The 23,611-nt window shown below is 32.4% G+C and overlaps 1 protein-coding gene across 1 annotated transcript; it reads left to right on the plus strand.

Annotated features, from left to right (window-relative positions):
- The first annotated feature begins 5,653 nt into the window (after positions 1-5,653).
- Positions 5,654-16,290, plus strand: LOC143068279 (voltage-dependent calcium channel gamma-5 subunit-like). The gene is made up of 3 exons (XM_076242200.1): positions 5,654-5,985; positions 6,531-6,680; positions 15,721-16,290. Exons 1-3 carry the CDS (start codon positions 5,769-5,771, stop codon positions 15,924-15,926), a joined length of 573 nt encoding a protein of 190 aa, XP_076098315.1. The 5' UTR covers positions 5,654-5,768; the 3' UTR covers positions 15,927-16,290.
- Positions 16,291-23,611: the final 7,321 nt, after the last annotated feature.

The following is a 23,611-nucleotide window of genomic DNA, read 5'->3' on the forward strand; positions in this document are numbered from 1 at the left end:
AGGGATCAAGCCTCCGAAACCGGTTCCTTTTCTACATAAAATAAATGACATGCCGGACAACATTCCCGGCCACCAACAGTGAGGTTATTTGCAGATGTCATGATAACATTGAGTACCTCGCTGTCTCGTCAGAAAGCAACATCATACAAGTAGACCTCAACATGCTAGCCACGTGGGAAGAAACTTGGATGATGCAGTTCCACTCTCCATGATCCCGATACATGTGTAGTTCTGTTAATCACCAAACAGAAGGGACCGATACACAACAGTTACACCCTCCATAGCCACAACTAAGAACATGTAACATCAGCCAAATATCTAGGAGTCACCATAATATCTGATTCAAAGTGGGGTGCTCATATAAATAACATCTGTCAGAAAGCTAATTAAAAGGACAATCGGATTCCTTAAACGAAAATTAAATATATCAAACTGCAAGATCAAGGAAAAGGCATGTAATGTTTTAGTAAGACCAACAGTTAAATATGCAAGTTCTGTATGGGATCCTCACATACAAAAAGACAAGCATAAGCTAGACATGATTCAAAGAAGATCAGCAAGGTATGTTACAAACACGGATACCACAATACATCATCAGTTGAATATATATACTGCAAAAATAAAAATGACCAACACTAGAGAAAAGAAGAAAGAACACAAGATTAACCCTCTTATACAAAATTTACAATGAGGAAGTAAAAGATTAATGCTAGCGACAAACTGATACCACCTGTCGATTGTCCAGGCATATTGACGTTCACTCTTTCCAAATACCATCTTGCAAGACCAGCATCAAGAAAGAGTCTTTCTATCCACGAACGATAAGAGATTGGAACACATTACCAAACTCTGTTACCGCTGACTCGTTCAAGAGACTACTGCACACACATTATATTTTAAGTCTCTTGTTTTTATCATACGACCGCAAAACAAATTTTGCGTCGTATATATTATGGTATAATGTCGTCGTTGTCTGCGTCGTCGTCTGCGTCGTCGTCGTCCGAAGACGCATTTAGTTTCCGGACAATAACTTTTGTTTTAGTGAATGAATCTCTATAAATTTTTACCAGAAGGTTCAATACCACTAAAGGAAGGTTGGGATTGATTTTTGGGGGTTATGGTTCCAATAGTTTAGGAATGAGGGGCCAAAAAGGGAGCCCATAAATAAGCATTTTTGTAATTTTCAAACAATAACTTGTGTTTAAGTGTATGAATCTCTCTGAAATTATACCACAAGTTTCCATACCATGAAGGGATGGTTAGTTTTGAATTTGGGAGGTTATTGCTCAAAATGTTTTGGAATAAGGGCCCAAAAAAGGGGAAAATTAGGTTTTTCTGGTCAATGGACAATTAAGACAATCTAATGCAGTGTAAGGGAGGTAATTCAAAAGCATTTCACATACAATGTTGGATATGTTCAGATTTACCTCCCTTACACTACTTGTAAATTATGTATAAAGAAATGTAAGGTTTTGGACTAATTGCAAAAAAGGGGGTGGTAGTAGTTTTCAATATTTTTTTCAATTTCTTAAATTCCAAATTTTTTAAAAGTTTGAAGAAGAAATCTTTAATTGCACAATATTGCGCAATAGATTTGTAAGATCTTGACATTTGTTTTGTGTCAGAAACTCATATTATGTCAAAAATATGATCACAACCCAAATTCAGAGCTGTATCAAGCTTGACTGTTGTGTCCAACTGTTCGCCTTCTGCGGTCGTATCAGTAAAGCTGCGCCCTGCGGAGCACCTGGTTTGCACATGTATAAATGTTTGTACAGCACCACAATTTCATCTCTGTTCATTTATTTATTTGCAATGTTAAATATGCAAGCGCACATCAATCAGTGACAGGATAGTCAACCTACTGATGGTGGTCATTTATTGGTAGAAATATTGAAGAATTGGTAAAAGTAAACCGTTATAGGTCAAAGTACGGTCTTCAACACCGAGCCTTGGCTTAGACCGAACAGCAAGTTATAAAGGACCCCAAAAAATGAGTAGTGTAAAACCTTTCAAACGGGAAAACCAACGGTCTAATCTTTAGAAGAAACAAGAAACACTTATGAACCCCATCAACAAACGACAACTACTGGACATCAGAATCCTGACTTAGGACTTATCTTCCTTTTGACAAGGATTTACATAGTTAATAAATAAATCTTTTTCGCTCTTCAGTTATCGTTCAACGAGCAATAGTTGTATTCAAAATTTAAGTAATGTTTTGTGACATATTGCCCATTTACTGTTCCTTGTCCTTATTTGTTAATTTTTAGAAGTTGATTTTTTATTTACGTCGCAAATCGACTTTGCGTCGATTTTACCTTTTCTAGTAAAATCATTTCCACTGCTGTTTTTTGCTAAATGTGTTCCATTCGGGTATACTCGGTGTAATAAGAGTACTCGGTACAATTTGGGTACTGCGACGTTCATATATATATGTATTGAGTTTTACATTCATAGTTTTGTATCAATAGATTTAGGTATACTTAACTACTTGAGTGCACAAAAAGAAAGGTTCTGTTATATCATATCCGTTAGGCGGAACAAATATAAAATATGCGTTGATAAATATCACGCGCTTCCCGTGTCAACGTTACAGCAATGCATATAGGAAAACAAAATAACTGTGTCGTAATTTCACGCATTAAACCATTTTAATAATTTTAATAATTGAATGTTTTTTGTAATGTTATAGGGTTGTATCATTGTGATCAAGGACACAGTTTTAGTATTTAAAGTCATATGATACTTAAAATTTAAAAAGTTGACTTGACATGTTTTATTTTTTTCGATGGCTAAGTTTTACAAAAACAGAACGTGTACATATACTTTGAGTTTCTTATAAAAGAAAATCCTTTATTTGAAGAAAATTATTTATTTAAATAAAATCTTCAGAAAAAGTACTGTCTTCTAGTACTATAATTCACCAGGAGCTTTTCCGTATACAGTGACCCTAACCATGCCATTTTTCGTTAGAACTTCGATAATCGAACGCGCGAGAGCGAGGGGAAGCCGGCGCATATTGAAAGAAAATGGAAACAAACATGGAACGAATTAATTAATAGATTCTAAGATTAACAAAAATGATAATACACTATTTCATTTCACAACTATTATTATAAAGGTTAATAATAATTGGGTACGCATGGAAAACATTAATAACTAATATATATATCGCTCTTACGGGGCGCCGAATGGGACTCTTGTGGTTTTGTACAAAATTCAATTCTGTCATAACAAAATCATTTTTGTCTTACAAAACTATGTGCTACAGACTTGTTTTGTGAGAATTTCAATTTTGTGATGACAAAATTCATTTGTGTAGACAAAATTCATTTTTGTAGACAAAATTCATATTTGTCATGACAAAAGTCAATTTTGTCTAAAAGGTATGCAAATATGTTATGCAAATATAAACATATTTGCATACAAAATTGACTTTTGTTACCTGATATGGAAATTAAATCACAAAAGTCAATTGTGTGAGGTAAGATTCAATTTTGTGAGACAAAATTGACTTTTGTAAAACAAAATTAACTTTTGTGAGACAAAATTAACTTTTGTGAGACAAAATTGACTTTTGTAAAACAAAATTAACTTTTGTGAGACAAAATTAACTTTTGTGAGACAAAATTGACTTTTGTGAGACAAAATTGACTTTTGTGAGACAAAATTCAATTTTGTCATTTTTGTTGAGACAAAATTCAATTTTGTCATTTTTGTTGAGACAAAATTCAATTTTGTTAATTTTGTTGAGACAAAAGTCAATTTTGTCAATTTTGTTGAGACAAAAGTCAATTTTGTTAATTTTGTTGAGACAAAAGTCAATTTTGTTGAGACAAAAGTCAATTTTGTCAATTTTGTTGAAACAAAAGTCAATTTTGTTGAAACAAAAGTCAATTTTGTGACGACAAAATTCATTTTTGTGACGACAAAATTCAATTTTGTAACAACAAAATTGACTTTTATGAGACAAAATTGACTTTCGTGAGACAGAATTGACTTTCGTGAGACAAAAATCAATTTTGTTAAGACAAATATCAATTTTGTCAATTTTGTTGAGACAAAATTCAATTTTGTTAATTTTGTTGAGACAAAAGTCAATTTTGTCAATTTTGTTGAGACAAAAGTCAATTTTGTTAATTTTGTTGAGACAAAATTCAATTTTGTTAATTTTGTTGAGACAGAAGTCAATTTTGTCAATTTTGTTGAGACACAAGTCAATTTTGTCAATTTTGTTGAGACAAAATTCAATTTTGTCAATTTTGTTGAGACAAAATTCAATTTTGTCAATTTTGTTGAGACGAAAGTCAATTTTGTCTCACATTGGTCAATTTTGTCTCACAAAAGTCAATTTTGTCTCACAAAAGTCAATTTTGTCAATTTTGTTGATCACATTGGTCAATTTTGTCTCACAAAAGTCAATTTTGTCAATTTTGTCTCACAAAAGTCAATTTTGTGTAACAAAAGTCGATTTTGTATGCAAATAAGTTCACAGAAACCAAACTAAACTAATTTGAATACAAAATTGACTTTTGTCGCTTAATTTTCAAATTAGGTAACAAAAGTCAAGTCTGTGTAACAAAAAAGAATTTTGTCATGACAAAAGTGACTTTTGTCCGCTGATAGATAATTTTGTATGACAACATTTTAAATTTGTAGTATGATACAAATTTTGTTAAACTGAACTCATTTTTGTTGATCAAAAGTCACTTTTGTCCGTACAAAATTGAATTTTGAGTACAAAACCACAAGAGTCCCATTCGGCGCCCCGTAGCTCTAGCGTCTTACTTATTTTCTTAAATTCCGTGGTTCTAAGTTTGTTAATATGTTACGATCGGTAGGTAAATTTTGGCACGAAAACCTAAGAATTAAAATTGTAGGTAAAATTTTTAACCAACACGCACAGGATAAACTATTCTTTGTAGATTAAAATTCATGGATTCGTAATAAATAATACGAAAAAAAAGTGTGCAATCAAAGGACCCCAAATATCAGCTACATGTTAGCAATGTAGACTTAACTAAACATTTAGCTTTCGGGGGACTAGTGTTACCTGTACATTAAAAGATTCAATTATGCAGTCCTCATCCTAACTCGTATCATATAACTTAAGAGTACTTTCGCGCTTTATACAAAGTGTGCTTGCTTCGGTCAACCGCTTTTAAACCCAATAAAATAACAAAAAGAAGCGTTTAATTCTTAAATCATCTTAAAAGTTCTCCCTGAGTGAAAAATTTATTCAAATTAGATGATGTCCTAACGCATACAGGCTTGCTAACCATAACATCTGTTGTCAAACAATGATGGATTCCAGTCCTTTCTAAATGTCGTGTAGTTGTTGAATATATATAGCCTGTAAAGACCGAACAGAAATGAAATTCATCTTTAAAGACAAGTGCTGTGGTATCCATCTTTGATTAAAACTATTCCTTGCAGTCATACATAATTATTTGAGAAAACACTATTTTTTGTAGTCATTTGTTATTTCTTTCTCTTTAATTCATACTTGAAAGACACCTTCACTACCATATATAAATCATGCTATTGTCTGTTTTATTATTTGTATTTGACTATGCCATGACCATTTAATGTGCATGTGCAAAGAAATATTGTATAAAAAATTAGCTAACAGTGCTTACATAATGTATAGAGTGCATTGCTGTTGAAGTACTTGTTTTGACAACACACATCTATAAAAGTAAATTTACTCCGTCAAAAGTGTCAATCTATAACGTGTAGTTCGGGAGCAACTCGTTGATAAAATAATGGGAGTGGTTGACGATTTTAAGGGAACAACTATTTTTTGTAAAGTAGCCTTTATTTTATTGTTTATTGCTACATTATTTACATGCATTTCCTATACGACAACTGAGTGGGTTTATGATGATATAGGAGCCGACGCATTGCATTATGGTTTATGGAGAATTTGTGGAGAAGCAGAATTGCCAGGTGCATGTTCACATATAGATGGCTGGGCGAATGGTAAGTTTAAAGATCTATTCATTTTGTTTTTAAATTGGAAAAATATGGATATAAGTCATATTGTTTAAGTACTTTACTTGAAACACGATATTTTTTTTAATTAGCAAAAGGGTTGCTCTAATGCCTAACTTTTAATGTACAGTTCTAGCAAAAGGGTTGCTCAATTGCCTAGAAAGTTCAGTTCGAATCAAAGAATGAATATCTTAGTTTCATACGAATTTTCGTTGTCAATCATTCAAACTTTAATAAATGATCGTAGTTTATACTAAAACATTAAAGGCTCTCGGATAAGAATAAAACTTCACTATTGGGAACAAAGCACCACCAAAAATTTCTAAATTAGTTTTGGGTCAGTCTTTTAGAATTAAAAGTTAACAAAGACTGCAATGTAAAATATTGCCAGCCTTGGTTTGCTGAATATGCCAGTTATTAAATTATTACGCGAATGACCAAAATATATCAATATGTACTTTTCAAATCTGTCTCTAGAAGAAATACAGTCATAGTATACATTACTTACTACTGAATTGTTTTATCTGTTTCAGATTGGTATGGCGTAGTTCAGGCATTTGTGACCTTTGGATTTTTTGGCATTTTAATTTCCTTTTTCCTAGTTGTACTGTACATATTTGTTGGCAAATGTCAGAAGAATGGAGAAGTTGCAATTGCAGTTGCTATTATTTGTATTGCCACAGGTAAACCATGTTAGCTTCTTGTTATCAGAAATATCTATTGATCTTTGTATTTATTTTAATTCCCCTTCCGACCAGGTCGAAAGGAAATTTAGATTGCGGTACTCCGTCTATCCGTCTGTCAGTCTGTTCATCAGTCAGTCACACAAATCCGTTTTCCACACTTTTTTCTTCATGCTTGAAGAAAAGATATTGATTTGATAATTGGTATATAGTTTTATAATGACAAACTACATATTAATTTCGATTTTTTAACAACCAATCATTAACCAATTATGTACATCAGGAGAAGGTGAAGCAAAAAAGGCAAAAAACAAAACCGACAAGACAAAACGTGAAATAATTTTAAAAATAATTCAAACTGACAAACAATGACTAAAATTTTGATAAAAAAAACATGATTTCATGAAATGCAATAACCGTTGGCGAAGTATCAACCAAACTCTGATCGTCCAGGGGTGGTGTTTTCGAAGCTATCTTAGGATTAGGACGTGTCCTGAGACCATCTTATGACAATTCTTTGTCCTAAGTCGTGTTCTCGAGGCTATTGTAACTTAGGATATATCACATTTTTTGTCCAAACTTTAGGACACCTAATTAGGTGTCTTAAGATCATCATATCTTTATCCGAACTTTGTGCATGCTTTTTCTCAATTTTTTAAGTGAAGATGAACATGAAATGAAACGCACCCGTATAAAGAAAACTTTGTGTTTTACGATACGATGACACTACGAATTCAATATTCTCATTTCAATACAATGTTTTTCAGTTTAAATCACAATCCTTTTTGATATTATTTATAATTTACATTTGAAATCGTGCATTTAATTAAGTACAGCTCTTTGTAAGAACCAGGCAGCGTGCGATACATGAATGTTTCAGATTTTTTCTATAATTGGTCTAGTAGAAGCAATAAATGAAAAATGCTCAAAAAATAATTTTGAGTGGGAAAATATGAGTGGTTGCCATGGTAACGGACACACAAGTTTTTGGTTGTTAAGCATGGAAAAATCTTTCAAAAATCAGCTAAATCACCACAATTCAGAGCCTGATTATGAATCAAATCGTGCATTTTTCATTAATTTTCATATGTAGCATTGATAGAACTTGGTTTAAGCTTCATTTTGGTGAAGATTGCATGTCAACCAAATTTGTAACTTTTTTGTAAAATTTTGTGAAAAAATGCATATTTTCAACTTTTCTGAAAATGGGATTTTTGCTGAATTACCACATTTTCTCTGGTGTTTTTCAGAAAAGTGCAAATGTGTACAGAATAGTTAGCACTGTAGTTATGAAGTTTGGATACTACTTTACCAAATTTAATAGAAAAATGTGTGGGATTTTTTTTAGTTTTATCACCATAGCAACCGATTTTTTCCTTGGAAACGGAGTTTTCATTTGCAGAATATTGCAGTTTAAGAGCTTAAATGTCCTGAATTTTTCATAACCGATAAGAAAAATACATAAAAGCTAATGCAAACTTTAAATTACAATCGTCAAGTGTTGTTGACTTCAATTGTTACCACGGAAACACATATTATCCATAGCAACATCCACTCTGAAATTGCATAAATAGAAACTTATGTAATAAATACATATTAAATAGAGGGTGTTTATTTTCAAATTGGAATATGACTGCTTTGCTTCACTTACAGTCTATTCTGTTTATTTCATAAAGTTCAACAAATGTAATATATAATGTAATGTTATGGTTGGAAGGTTAGAAAAGGGGTGGGGTGGGGTGGTAGGTTTATTTTTTAAAGATATACATGTAGATTCTTGAAAAGATTATGTTTGGTCGGAGAGCCTGATTATAAATAGAATCATTTTTTTTTTCAGAAATTTTATATATACAAGATCGATTATCTATAACTTGGGTTTTGCTTCAGAGGTTAGTTAAGGTATATTGCAGTTCGCTTGTCAGGGTTTTTGATTTTTGTCAGATTTTCGGAAACCTCAGGTTTTATTCATTTGAATACCAAAAAAAAAAGGCATTGACCCCCATTTATCTTTTTATAAATCTTTTACATGTATAATGATATTAAGCAATCTGTAAAAGTCTTATTAAATTCAAATTATTCTTTGATAGTTTTGAGAATGTAAACTTGTCAATGAAATAGCTACGAAAAGTCAAGAGAATATTTTCCAGCCAAAATTTCAATGGCTAATATCTCGAAATCAAGCACATTGATCTCTATATTTTTTTACTCTTTTGATTCCTTTAATCATCCCCTATCGATATTCACTTATATTTAAATTGAAAGATCCAAAATAATGTCATACAATTGTGAAACTCCAAGTCAAATGGACAAAGGAGTAGGTCCGGTAAGGACCGATTTTGGACTCAAATTTCAGGTTCATCTTACGAAGGATTTTGACAACTTTTTAAACACTTAAGTAGATATAGGAAGATGTGGTGTGAGTGCCAATGAGACAACTCTCCATACAAATAACAATTTAAAAAGTAAACCATTATAGGTTAAAGTACGGCCTTCAACACGGAGCCTTAGCTCACACCGAACAACAAGCTATAAAGGGCCCCAAAATTACTAGTGTAAAACCATTCAAACGGGAAAACCAACGGTCTAATCTATATAAACAAAACGAGAAACGAGAAACACGTATATATTACATAAACAAACGACAACTACTGTACATCAGATTCCTGACTTAGGACAGGTGCAAACATTTGCAGCGGGATTAAACGTTTTAATGGATCCAAACCTTCTCCCTTTTTCTGAAACAATAGCATAACATCACAACAAAGAAAAACATACGATAAAATATCAATTGGCAGACTTAACTCAGTGTCTATTTCATTTGTATCAATTAGTTTATGTGAAAGATTTAAACTGATTTTGTCATTTAAAACGACCCGATTCACGCTCAATTATGAAAAATCTACCAAATATGCCAAAAAATGTCACTTTTCAGATGGTTTTCGTCAAAAGTGAAAGTGGCCGCATTCGTGTTCATCCTCAATCTTTATATATGTTATGTATTATCATAAAATACAACCTACATTTTAATATTAATGATGAACACGAATGCGGCCACTTTCGTTTCACACGAAAACCGTCTAAAATTTAACATAATGCTAGAATTGTGAAGATTCTGTAATTTAGCCTGACTTAATGGTGCTAGTACCTGATATTTGTGCATTGCATTGTCAAAAACAGCCCATTTTCATGTAGCAGGACCAGTCTACTGTACAATAAATATCTAAAAGTTTACATTTTAACAATTTTGTAAAACTGCTATATTTTGGGGCCAAAAAGGGGTCTTACTGGACCTACTCCTTTATCTTTCTGCTTTAAAATGAATTTTAAATAAGGAAACATTTTTTTTTTGAATCTCAGAATATGATCAAGATTCTTTGATAGAAATTTAGTCATTGAATTTTCATTTCAATATAATGAAGTATTTTTAAGATGCTTGGATAGCAATTTAAATAGAGAGAACATAATTTTATCAATAAAACATCTCCATTCTATATATATTTCTTGCCAACCTACTTTACACAAACGAGAGCTTACTTTGGTAGTATATTTATATTGGGTTATAGCTATATAAGCAGGGTTGATGTTTTGGTTTTCCGTATAACCGCAATATTAGTGTTGTCAACGATTAACGGTTAATCGGTCGAACGACCGAATACCGAATACCAAAAACGCTAACCGGTTAACCGCACTGTTTTTCAATTTCAATAGATTTGATATAAATTTGTGTTGAAAATCAAATCATTAAATAGTTATGTTTTATTTTAAAATTGTCCTCATGGTAATTAGTTTGACAGATCAATTGTCCAGTATATTGATTGCTATTGTTAATCATAACAACATAAAATTAATTAGAGTTCGGGGCAGGATCTTTAAGAAACATAATTAGTAAATATGTTTTTTTAACAGTAACTTTAAATCAGTAATGAGATTTAATTGTACTAATTACTTCATACTTTCGTTTTCGATATAATATTGTGTTAACCTACATTTAAATGTGCAACCTCCGTAGTGCAAGGGTTAGTCTTACTTAAAATTCAAAAATTGTGAAATGCAAACCCAGTCATGTGAATGTACTCAATGTATACGTGAAAGTACGAGTAACATGCTTAAAGAAAAAAAAACAAACACAGCGAAGAAACAGGCCGTACAGCATGTACAATGACCTATAGTTGTTAATTTCTGTGTCATTTTGGTCTCTTGTGAAAAAATGACTCGGCAATCATACCACATCTTCTTTTTTATAATTAATCATTTCAAATTGAAACACACCCCTTTATTTTCGGAGAAAACAAGAGAAAAGGAAAAGAATAATCAGTTTCAGACATATGACATATTCAATTGTACGAGATTAAGATTTCTTTTTGGAATTTTTAATCCGAAGTTGGTACAAACGCTATAGTTGATACGGTATATTTGATTATTAAAAGTCAAACTTCGCCAGAAATCTTCACAGACAAGCCTTATAATGCTAAAGGAAAAACGTTAATTCTAAAAGCGTATTTAGACTTGGATGAAAGTTTGTCAAATTGACACTCATACCAAACCTTATATCTATGTGTAGGGTTCTATTGATAAGGCTTTCAATCATCAACTTAAATTACCGGTTAACCGGTTAATCGGTCGAACGATTATCCGAGTAACCGGTTAGGCAAAAGTGTACGATTTGACAACACTAATATATACTAGTAGTAACAAGGATATCGTTTCTGGGGGGCTTTTATAGTTTGTTGTTCATGCAGTGTAAGCTAATGCTCCGTGTTGAAAACCGTACTTTGGCCTATGATGGTTTACTTTTAGGAATAGTGACTTAGATAAAGAGTTTTCTTATTGGCATTCATACCACATTTTCTTATATTATTCTGCTCATTATTGAAGTCAATGATATATGATCTAATTATTCAATGATTTTACTTTGCAATGACTACAATAGTGATACATTTTAATATATACAGCCTCCTCTATTAATAACAACTGTTTCCTTTGAATCTTAAATAAGAAATAAGATAAAACAAAGGTTTGCATTATTTCGCAAAGTTTTGCATTGTAACGCAAACATTGGAAGAAAAATTTTAAAAAATGTGTGGCGCTAATACGTTTCCGTAGATTTTAAGAAAGGTAGTGCATATGTTAGTTAAGAATCAGTGCTCACCCATTACATTAAGAATTGAAAAATCGTAATGTACAGCTGATAGAGTTGAGGATGAGTGTCATTTTTCAATCGAATGCTCACTTCATAACAATTTGAGGGAGGAACTCTTTCAGCACATTTCTAGCACATCTCGATGTTAACACAAGAAAACTTGACTATTATGTGGGATACTGACGATTGTATTGTTAAAATATAGTTCTTTTGAAATATGTAGTACATGTCTTCATACTGACTGTTATTTGAAAAATTTGGTTGGTTTTTTTCTATTTTGTTTTGGCTCAGATTGTGACTGAGGCTAATGGTGCTATAAAGATAATTATATCATATTATTATTGTTGTAAAGTCTTTATGTTGTTCCAATCATTATACCGCCGCTTCAAAAAAGTGTGGTATAGTGTTTTTCCTCTGTCTGTCTGTCCGTCCTTCCAACCGTCCAGTTCATCCCTCCGTCCCATGAATATTTTCGTTGAATTTTTTCATGAACTACGTATACATTACAAGGATTTCTGAAAGGTTTATTGAAGTCGGCTATATCGTGTGATATGTTTTCAGATTCATCACTCAACCACTTCCTGTTTACCAAACACTTTTTACATGACAGCCAAGTTAAAAAAAAATCGTCATATTTTTCTGAAGAACTACAATTTAATACAAAGATTTCTGAAAATTGGTTTCGCGGTTTATATTAGTCAGCTATACTGTGTGATGCTTTTTCAGATTCAAAACTCAACAACGAAATATTTGGGCGAGGTATCATCAGTAGTTTGCATCATCATTGGTTGTTTATATGCTCTTTATAGACCCTTTAATTTGGAAAAATGAAATATTCTGTTCTGTTTTATTCTATATACAGATTTCGAATTGAGTATATAGAAAGTATTCGAACTACCTAAGCCTGATGTTATATATACAGAGTTATTTTTTAAAAAAACATGTTTTTATATCTAATAATACAGACAGACATTTTTTTTATCCTGTTACCCTTATGCTTGACTTGATAAGTGTTGGACTTATGGATTGTGGAAGTATTGGGCTGTCGGAGCAATGGATTGTCGTACTATTGGGTTGTTGTACTAATGGGTTGTCAGACTAATTGGCTGTTGGACTAATGTGCTGTTGGACCCATTGCTTGATAATTCTGATTTGATAGTTTTGCCGGTAATAGCATAAATTTTTTAATGGGATTAGCACAATTCCAACCTAGTAGATGTATTCTATTTGTCTATCTCGTAGATCATGAATTTCATTTGCGGGATAATAGTACAACAAAGCAGTTATTAATGATATGTTAATAGCTACATGTATATATTAAGAGAATTTCCATTATACTGGACTTCCGATATTAGCTATCACCCATTGCCTATTATTTTTTGTTTAAATCACCACCAACTTAAAATGTGTTCAATTTGCCTTTCCCTCTTTATCCACCCGTCCATCACACTTCAGTTTCAGTTTAGAAATGCATTGACCAAATGATTCTATTATTGGTTTGTTAATATTATGTTACGGGTCAATTTTGTGATTCAAGCTGGTGGAATAACATCTCAGACGGATGTGTGCCATAAGAAATTAAGAATTGTCTTACGTTTGTTAGGGCCATATATATCTTGCCTTTCCATAAGCCAGGTTGGCCCGGCTTTTGCAATCCCATGAAGTTCATCACCTGTCAACCTTAAACCAGTTGCTCCACAGAGCACACCTTTATACGACCGCAGAGTCCGAATCCTGAACAGTATGGACACAACATTAAACCTTGATACAACTCTGAATTTGGATTGCGAATAGTTGACACAACATAGTTTTCTGACACAGAATGAATGTGGTCTAAGAACTTAAACTTACCTATTATGGTCCAATATCCCAATTCTAAATACATGGTTAGATTCATCATATCAAAGAACCACAAGAATTCATTTTTTGTTAAAATCAAAGTAAATTTAATTTTGGACCCTTTAGACCTTAATGTAGACCAATTTGAAAACGGGACCAAAAATTAAGAATATGCATTCACAGTTCAGATTCGGCATACTAGTATTTAAGAACCCCAATTATTCAAGTTTAATTTTGACCCTTTTGGTCCCTAATTACTGAACTGTTGGGACCAAAACTCCCAAAATCAATCCTAACCTTTCTTTATGGTCATAAACCTTGTGTTAAAATTTCATAGATTTCTATTTACATATACTAAAGTTATGGTGCGAAAACCAAGAAAATGCTTAATTGGGCCCCTTTTGGCCCCTAATTCCTAAACTTTTGGGACCAAAAACTCCCAAAATCAATCCCAACCTTTCTTTTGTGTTCTTAAACATTGTGTTTGAATTTCATATATTTCTATTTACTTATACTGAAGTTATTGTGTGAAAATCAAGACAAATGTCTAAATGGGCCCTTTTTTGGCCCCTAATTCCTAAACTATTGGGACCAAAACTCTTAAAATCAATCCCAACCTTCTTTTTGTGGTAAATAACCGTGTGTATAAATTTCATAGATTTCTATTAACTTAAACTAAAGTTAAAGTGCGAAAACCAATGATTCTTCGGACGACGAAACGCAATTATCTTTTCAAGTATCTACTAATGTATGCAACATTTAAACAAATCAACTTATACCCTCCCCCCATTCTCCAAAGCCCCCCCCCCCAACCCTAATGTTTCATGACATATTACATTTATTGAACAATCTGAAGAAAAAATTCCAGACAAGACTGTGAGTGAAGCAAAGACTTAAGTCATATTCCAATTTGAACGCTTTATTTATATGTTTTTTGTACATAAATTTCTATTTATGCAGGTTTTTGGTGGATGATGCTATGGATAATATGTCTTTCCATTGTAACAATTGAAGTCAACAACACTTCACGATTGCTATTTAAAGTTTTCGTTAGCTTTATGTATTTTTCTTATCGGTTATGAAAAATTCAGGACATTTAAGCTCTTAAACTGCAATATTCTGCAAATGAAAACTCCGTTTCCAAGGAAAAAATCGGTTGCTATGGTGATAAAACTAAAAAAAATCCCACACATTTTTCTATTAAATTTGGTAAAGTAGTATCCAAACTTCATAACTACAGTGCTAACTATTCTGTACACATTTGCACTTTTCTGAAAAACACCAGAGAAAATGTGGTAATTCAGCAAAAATCCCAATTTCAGAAAAGTTGAAAATATGCATTTTTTCACAAAATTTTACAAAAAAATTACAAATTTGGCTGACATGCAATCTTCACTAAAATGAAGCTTAAACCAAGTTCTATCAATGTTATATATGAAAATTAATGAAAAATGCATGATTGTATTCATAATCAGGCTCTGAAATGTGGTGATTTAGCTGATTTTTGAAAGATTTTACAACGCTTAACAACCAAAAAATTGTGTGTCTGTTACCATGGCAACCACTCATATTTTCCCACTCAAAATTATTTTTTAAGCGTTTTTCACGTATTGCTTCTACTAGGCCAAATATAGATAAAATCTGAAACCCCCCATGTATCACATGTATATGGCACACTGCCTGGTTCTTATAAAGAGCTGTACTTAAATACAAGTAATTATGAAATTTCGTAAACAATTTTATCAATTGTTTCGTCTTTAATAAATGTTTTATCAAACAATTACTTTAACTATTTAAAATTTTGCACGTAGGATATCTTTAGGATGTCCTAACATAAGATGCGTCTGAGATAGCTTCGAGACACAACTTAAGAGTGTCCTGAGTCAATCCTAAGTTCATTATACAACTGGTCTTATCTATGACTTAGGACAAATCTAAGGATACTTTCGAGAACACCACCCCAGGTTGTCAAGAGGTATTATTTAAAAAGATACGGAAGTTCACACCAACTTTTTAAAGTAGATGAACTATTTCTTAAAACACATTTACTTTTCGTTTCAGGTGTATTTTATTTGATCGGCATTATAATTTTTGGTGCCAAAGTGAACGACAAGTGGGTTGAAAATGCCGTTACGGACTATAAATTTGGTTATTCATTCGCGCTATCTATCATCGCCTTTTTGCTAGAAATTGTTGCTGGTGTGATGATGCTTGTGGAAGGTAAAGGCGGAGTAGGAGGAGGAAGAGGAACTAAACCATTAGCATAAACTTTTACAGTTGCTTCTAATCAACTATTACACAAAAATAACAGGCACTTGTCTCAAATTATTTTTTTCCTATGTACCTTAATATAACACATTAAGGTATATAAGGGGCAAAAATTCTGAAACAAGTGCTTGTGACAGTAATGTACAGAAATAAGCACCAGATCATTAATTATGTTCATTTTGTTAAGATGATAATTTTGAGGGACTCAAATGTATTCGATTTCTACCGTTATTTTGAGAATGTCATCCGATATGAAATGTCCATTTGCATGCTGGCTGATTTGTTTATGTTCAACAGATTTTCTTGAATATTGTAATGAATGTGCTTATCAATGTATGTACTTAAAGTATTATTTATGTATGATATGTTGAATTTATTGATACATGAAATAACTTATAAAAAAGAAGATGTGGTATGATTGCCAATGAGACAACTATCTACAAAAGACCAAAATGACACAGACATTAACAACTATAGGTCACCGTACGGCCTTCAACAATGAGCAAAGCCCATACCGCATAGTCAGCTATAAAAGGCCCCGATAAGACAATGTAAAACAATTCAAACGAGAAAACTAACGGCCTTATTTATGTAATAAAATGAACGAAAAACAAATATGTAACACATAAACAAACGAGGGAATCACATTAACTTTTATACATTCAACAGGACTGTCTTAATTCAAAACTTTGAATGCCAAGAAGTACAAATACTTGAAAATGTAGGGAGCTATCAAAGAAGAAAAGGGACTGACGATTAAAGGAATAGCTGAATCCATTTGCCTCAGCTAGGTCGTTGGAGCCTCATGGTCTTTTAATTTCCAATCAGCAAATAAATTTCGTTTGTGAACTCGATTTTTGATTCTCAAAATGTAAATCTTTCTTGCATTCGATGACTCTTTGCCGCACGGCATTGAAGGGACACTAGTGAGCTTTCTCTATTTATAACATTAACATAATTTCGAGACTAATACACAAAACTTTGATACTTTGCTTTAGTTTTTTCTAAAGTATACAGTGTCTATGAAAACAAACAACAATTAAATATAATTGATATCGAATACTGTGAAGTTGACGATACTGTATTCTATGATGGCCGGTTAAGGCCATTACGCGTTTTCAACTTTCATATTCTATAGGGCGAAAACGCGAAAATGCAAAATCGCGAAGTCGAAAACGCGAAACCGATTTCGCGTTTTCGACTTAGAGTTTTCGCGCGTTTTCGACATCGCCTTTTCGCGTTTTCGACTTCGCGATTTCGCGTTTTCGACCTATAGAATATGAAAGTCGAAAACGCGAAATGGCCTTAACCGACCACCATAGTATTCCTATAATGTAAGACTTCGGAGTTTCATATCATTTAAATTCAACGTTTTTATCAGATTTTTTTTTACTATCAATGTTGAAACATTGTCCTCAGGGAAGTATCTCCTAAACAAGGCCGTAGCGCATGTTCTTTTAAAGTGAGGCATTTCGCCGAGCGGAGCGAAGCGAAAAATTTTTGGGCCCTTTTTTTTTAGCGGGGTTCGGATGCATGAAACGGAAGAAGCTTATTTCAGCATTACTATCTTAAATAAAAAACCAAAAAATATATAACAGACTGAATGCGGTTTTTTTATTAGCAAGTAACAAAACAAGTTTCAACTCTGTTGGTCAACCAAAACTTTCCGATTCTCCTATGACCTGTACTATCAAAAAGCTTCAACACACGTTCTGATGTATATATATATATTTATGTCCAACAGCAAGTTATAAGCTTCTAAAAGACGAGAACATATTATAAGTTTAAGTCTTTGGTCTGACCTACCGTTCGGGGTTCGAACCCACGGCCTACCGCAATATAATCGATGGAACACGCTATCATACAACCAGACAATGCTAATAATAATAATAAAACAAAGAAACACAAAAAAAATATTTTCAAACAATACCAAAAATATATTTCATGCTTTTATTAAAGATAAATAAAAATCATGAATTGCCTTATACATTAAAGACTTCCATATAAAAGGCGCTTCATGATTTTGTTTAAATTAATTATAAATAATCATTATTTTTTGGTCAATGAAATATTTTATCGATTTGCATTTGCGGCATGTTTGTTGTTCAGTGTGTAAACATTGGTAGATTCAAAAATAAACCAAGAAAGTTATAAGCCACCCGTCTTCAACCAGTTTTGTAACGACATAAATAAGATTTGTTTCAATTTGTGTATTTTGATTTGTAATCGGGACACTTATTTTTGTTACCGTCACCGCTATGCATGTAAAATAATTAATATTCAGAATCGCTGCTGCAGATTGGAAACACTGTATGAAGTGTGCCGGTAAATAGTTTGAAACTTGAAACTCGCATATTGATAATGTAAAATACATGAAATTAAAAAAAATTGCCACTTCTAAAGTTTGATCGTCGTTTCAAAAGTGAGGCATTTGCCTCATTTGCCTCCATTACGCTACGGCCCTGCTAAAAAGTATTTACATAATCTATTTGGATCATTCCATGTTTTTGAACAAACAAAAATATGTGTATTCGACTTCAAATCAAATATTTCTGAGCGTTTATCACATGTCAATACGATCTATATCTATTCGTACGATCTTTCATAACTTACATAAGCATATAAATAGTGGGAACAGTAGTTTACCACTGTTCGAAAGTCATAAATCGTTGAGAGAAAACAAATCCGGGTACAAACTTAAACTGAGGTAAATACATCAACTATAAGAAGGAAAACAACAAAACAACAGAAAGTGAAATAATAAAAACCCGACAATGCAACACACACACAAACGAACTATAAGATAACAACTGCCATTCCTGACTTGGTACATGACATTTTAAAAAAATGTGGGTTGAACCTGTTTTTGCGGCTAGCCAAACTTCGATGTTTTATGTCTGTTAAATATGACACTAAAACAATAATACTTCATGACAGGACTACAGTACAAATGAATACAAAAACATTACGGATAGAGAAATGCACAAATAAACATTACAATAGGACATTTCGACATGCTAATAGTTATCAAAGGTACCAGGCATAAATTGTAATACACCATACGTGCGTTTCGTCTACATAAGACTCACCAGTGACGCGCAGATCAAAATAGTAAAGAAAGCTTAACAAGTACAAAGATGAAGAGCACTAATGACTCAAAATTCCAAAAAGTTGGCAAAATACGGCTAAGGTTATCTATGTCTGGGATAAGAAAATCCTTAATATTAAGAATAATTCGTACTTTTGCAAAAAGTAAATTTATAAATAGAACTCGTAAAACAACCTAGGACAGCACCTGAAACATCACAAAATACCATGCATTCATTGTCACACGATGATAACGCTACAAAAGTGACGTCACAGGTAAATTTCAGTCTAATTGAAAATCAAACTGTAAAACAAATAAAACGTGTACCTATAATTGGCCCAAACTAAGTATTATAGATGAATTGGTCGATCACTTTTGCATACGAATAGAAAATTAAAAAAATAGAATTTCATATAAGCAAGAAATACAAAACAAAAATTCATGTTTCAAAGTAAACCCTTTCATTTGAATTGTACTGATTACTCTTTTTCTCAAAGTTCACACTTTTTCAGGGCATACTGGCTCATGGAATAAAACACATTTTGGAGACTAAGTAAATAATTATGCAAGATGTTTTGCGCCCAATATCCATCAAATCCCGATTTTTTTCTGATATATAGGATTCCAAAACACTAAAGTATCTGATATTATAAGAATTTCAAATGATGTAATTATAAATGTTTTTACGCAATTCAGTAGATGTTTTTTTGGTTGCTATCGTCATTTGAAAAAAATCGAATATATGAAGGCGTCTATACGGCATGGTTTCCAATCATTGTTGAAAGCTTTTGTCTTATTATAGCCTTTCCATTGTCATATGGCAGACAGCAACCATCACCAACTACTGAATTGAAGATTCCTGACTCAGAACAGTCCTATGAATAGAATATGGCGGTGTTTAACATGTTTGTTATAACATTTAATAACATTTGGTAGTGGTGTGAAAACACTTGAAATGGCATGACGCATCACATCTGAATGTAATGCTCCGCGGGGCTCACCTTGATACAATACGACCACAGAGGTCTAATCATGAACAGTTTGGTCAAGTGTGGACACTACATTCAAGCTTGATACAGCTCTGAATTTGATTCGTGATTACATATTTGACACATCTAACAAAATCAGAGATCTATACTTTGATTGTATTGCTACCATAAGAACAGAAAAGTACGAAAATAGCTTGAAAACTATTCAAGGAAGGACAATCTAAACAAAGCACTGCTTTATAATCAAGTGGCAGCCATTTTCTCTGAAGGTAAAACTTTAGATAAGACAATGCCAAAATAATCAATAAACAAATTCAAAACAACATACTAGTAAATGTTATTGTTTATAGGGCTGTTAAAAGCTTAGGAATAGAATTCCGTTTAAGTCTTAGGCAGCAACCATTTGATTTTCTGGGGGGGGGGCTATGGTTTTTTTTTTCTGGACAAATTTGAAAAACAATCTATATTTTTCGTGACAAGTCGAAAACAATTTTTTTCTTTCAATTTTAGCATTACATATAGTGGCAGCTGAGGGTGAAACAAACAATTTTTTTTTCTCAGAATCAAAAACAAATTATTTTTTTCTCCAAAAACTGGAAACAAACTTTTTTTTCCAAAAAAAACCATAGCCCCCCCCCCCCCCCCCCCCCCCCAGAAAATCAAATGGTTGCTGCCTTAATATTGACAAAAATGAGGTTCTATGGATCGGATATACAGGTTCATTGGTAACAAACAAAAGTAGGAAGGCTAATATATACAGTGTTAAACAGATATAAACAAGATGTTAGATGTTAAAATATTCGGTACATCACTCTAAAGCTTTAAACCATCTTTGTATGTAATCTGAAAGGTCTGATCTTGGATTGGGATGATAACAGATTTACATAGAAGGGAAAGATACTACATTTTTTTTTTTTTTATCTTGCTTCAGTTTTCAATTTCCACTCACAGATAACTTTCGTTTCATTTCCCCCATCAATTTTAGTTATTGGTTCACAAAAACGGTTATAGATAAAATCAAGAATATGAAAAAATGAGATATATGTACTCACTGCATTTCTTTAGACAGCTGCTCAATGACAAACCATTCACAGAACCTCGAGTCCACCACATTGTGTGCAAGCAGGTTCTTCCTCACACTGAAGGTTGCCAGCTAACTTGCTCAGACAGGAACTCAAAATTTTATTTTTTATGTCGAGTGTTTCTGAAGGACCAAACATGATTTGATTGTTTATAATAAAATTATTATTCTAACATATCTATCTGCTTAAATATAAAAAAGAAGATGTGGTATGATTGCCAATGAGACAACTGTCTACAAGAGACCAACATTACACAGACATTAACAACTATAGGTCACCATACATCCTTCAACAATGAGCAAAGCCCATACCGCATAGTCAGCTATAAAAGGCCCCGATAAGACAATGTAAAACAATTAAACGAGAAAACTAAAGCCAGTATGACACATGGTTAACACACAGATTTCCCTTATGTAAAAATTTGGTTTAGTTGTGTTTGGAGCTGGTAATTGGTGTACAATGCACATTTTATTTGGGTTGCTGTCTTGACTTTAATTGAGATTCGCTTTGTCGAGAGAGTTTACTTGAACTAAATATTGGACTTCAGGACTTCTCGTCAGTACACACAAAAAATAATTTACCTAAATTATATGTACAGCTGTAAACTACAGGTTGGTGTTATCATTAAACTTTTCATTTCATCAATGGAAGGTCTTTGGGATAGGTATATGAAAAAGCACTAAAAATATTTAGTAAGCCTACCATTGATAACCTAGAATGTTTTGCTCACTGACACTAGCCATTTATAAAAGGAGTTTTTGCATACCACTGGACAATATCAAATAATAAACAACCACCTTCTTAAACTATAAAGGAACTATTTATAGAGATTTCATAAAAGATTTCAGATAATATACAATATGAGTTAATTAAAGACAGACTACATACACCAAGTTTGTATAAACTAATAAATTTTACAACAATTATTGCAAAAGTGGGGCGAAAGATACCAGAGGGACAGTCAAACTCATAGATAGAAAGCAAACTGACAATGTCATGGCTAAAAAGAAAAAGACAAACAGACAAATAATAGTACACATGACACAACAAAGAAAACTAAAGACTAAGTAACACAAACCCCATCAAAACTGGGGGTGATCTCAGGTGCTCCAGAAGAGGTAAGCAGATGATGCTCCACATATGGCACTCATCATGTACAAACAACCACTAAGTACAGGCTGCTGGCTTGGGACAGGCACATGCAATGTAGTAAAACATGATCCTTCACTTATGACAGCATAAGAAGTTTTTTTTTTGGCTTATCCAGAATATTAGATGTACGTTACAGTTTTCATGCTTGTAATGAAATACAAAACATAGCTTTCAATAGCCACATTATGTATGTGCCTGTCCCAAATCAGGAGCCTGTTATTCAGGGGTTGTTGTTTGTTTCTGTGTATCATACTTCTTTTTGTTCATTATTTTGTACATTATTAAGCCTTTTAGCTTTCTCATTTGAATTGGTTTACAGTTGTCATTTCATTACCTTTTATAGCTAACTATGTTTTACTCGTTGTTGAAGAATGTACAGTCATCTATAGTTGTTAATTTCTGAGTCATTTGGTCTCTTGTGGAGAGGCAATTATACCACATGTCATCTTCTTATTTTTAAAGTTATCAGGTAACATTTACAGCTGCTTGCTTATAAAATGATGACCTATTCTGGTTATGTTAATTATCACCTCATATCTATATCAGACTGAAAAGGCTGTTAAATAATAACTGTAAATTATTTCATATTTTATTGTATAAAAGAGACAGTAAGTACATACACACAATTTGGTACTATAATGAGACTAGGACATAGGACTAGAAATCTGACCATTAAATTCTGGTGATCACATACAACACTTTGCCAATACAAGAGCATTGGAATATTTCATGAGTATTTTCTTTATATGTGCATATCATAATTTTACAATGCTTCATCCCTAACAGGTAAATTCAGGCTCAAAATCAATAAGAAAATACCTAAATTTCAATAAACTCACAGTTTTATGGAACTAAGTATCTATAAAATAGTATTTTCAGAGAATTTCAGAATTTTAAACATGCTTGTCAGAAAGACAAAAAATATATTTTTCAATTATAGTTTTTTTAAAGTACTTATTACACAAATTAGCTGCTACAAGATCAAAATATCTACTTTGAAGAATATTGCCATAATTAATTCTGTTATGAATATAAGGCATTAAAATAACTAAATGTCTATGAAAAATAAATGAAGATATAGAAAAATGAAAAGTTGATCTTTTAGTCTGACCATAAACTATACATTAGTTTATTTATTACTATGAGATAACTAAAATGATGTTATGTCATGGAAGGCAAGTATTCACAACATAATGGAATGGATGCACTTGTACTAACAATTTATATAGCAATTTGTTAGAAAAAAATATATACACTTCAGAATATTGAAAAGTCTACTTTTTTCTTTTTTTTTACATTAAAAAAGCACAAATATGAAAGTTTACACCAGTTATAAAATTCTGGAATGTCTGACATATCAGATAAGTTATTTT

Source organism: Mytilus galloprovincialis, chromosome 3, assembly GCF_965363235.1.
Source record: "Mytilus galloprovincialis chromosome 3, xbMytGall1.hap1.1, whole genome shotgun sequence".
Lineage (NCBI taxonomy): Eukaryota > Metazoa > Mollusca > Bivalvia > Mytilida > Mytilidae > Mytilus > Mytilus galloprovincialis.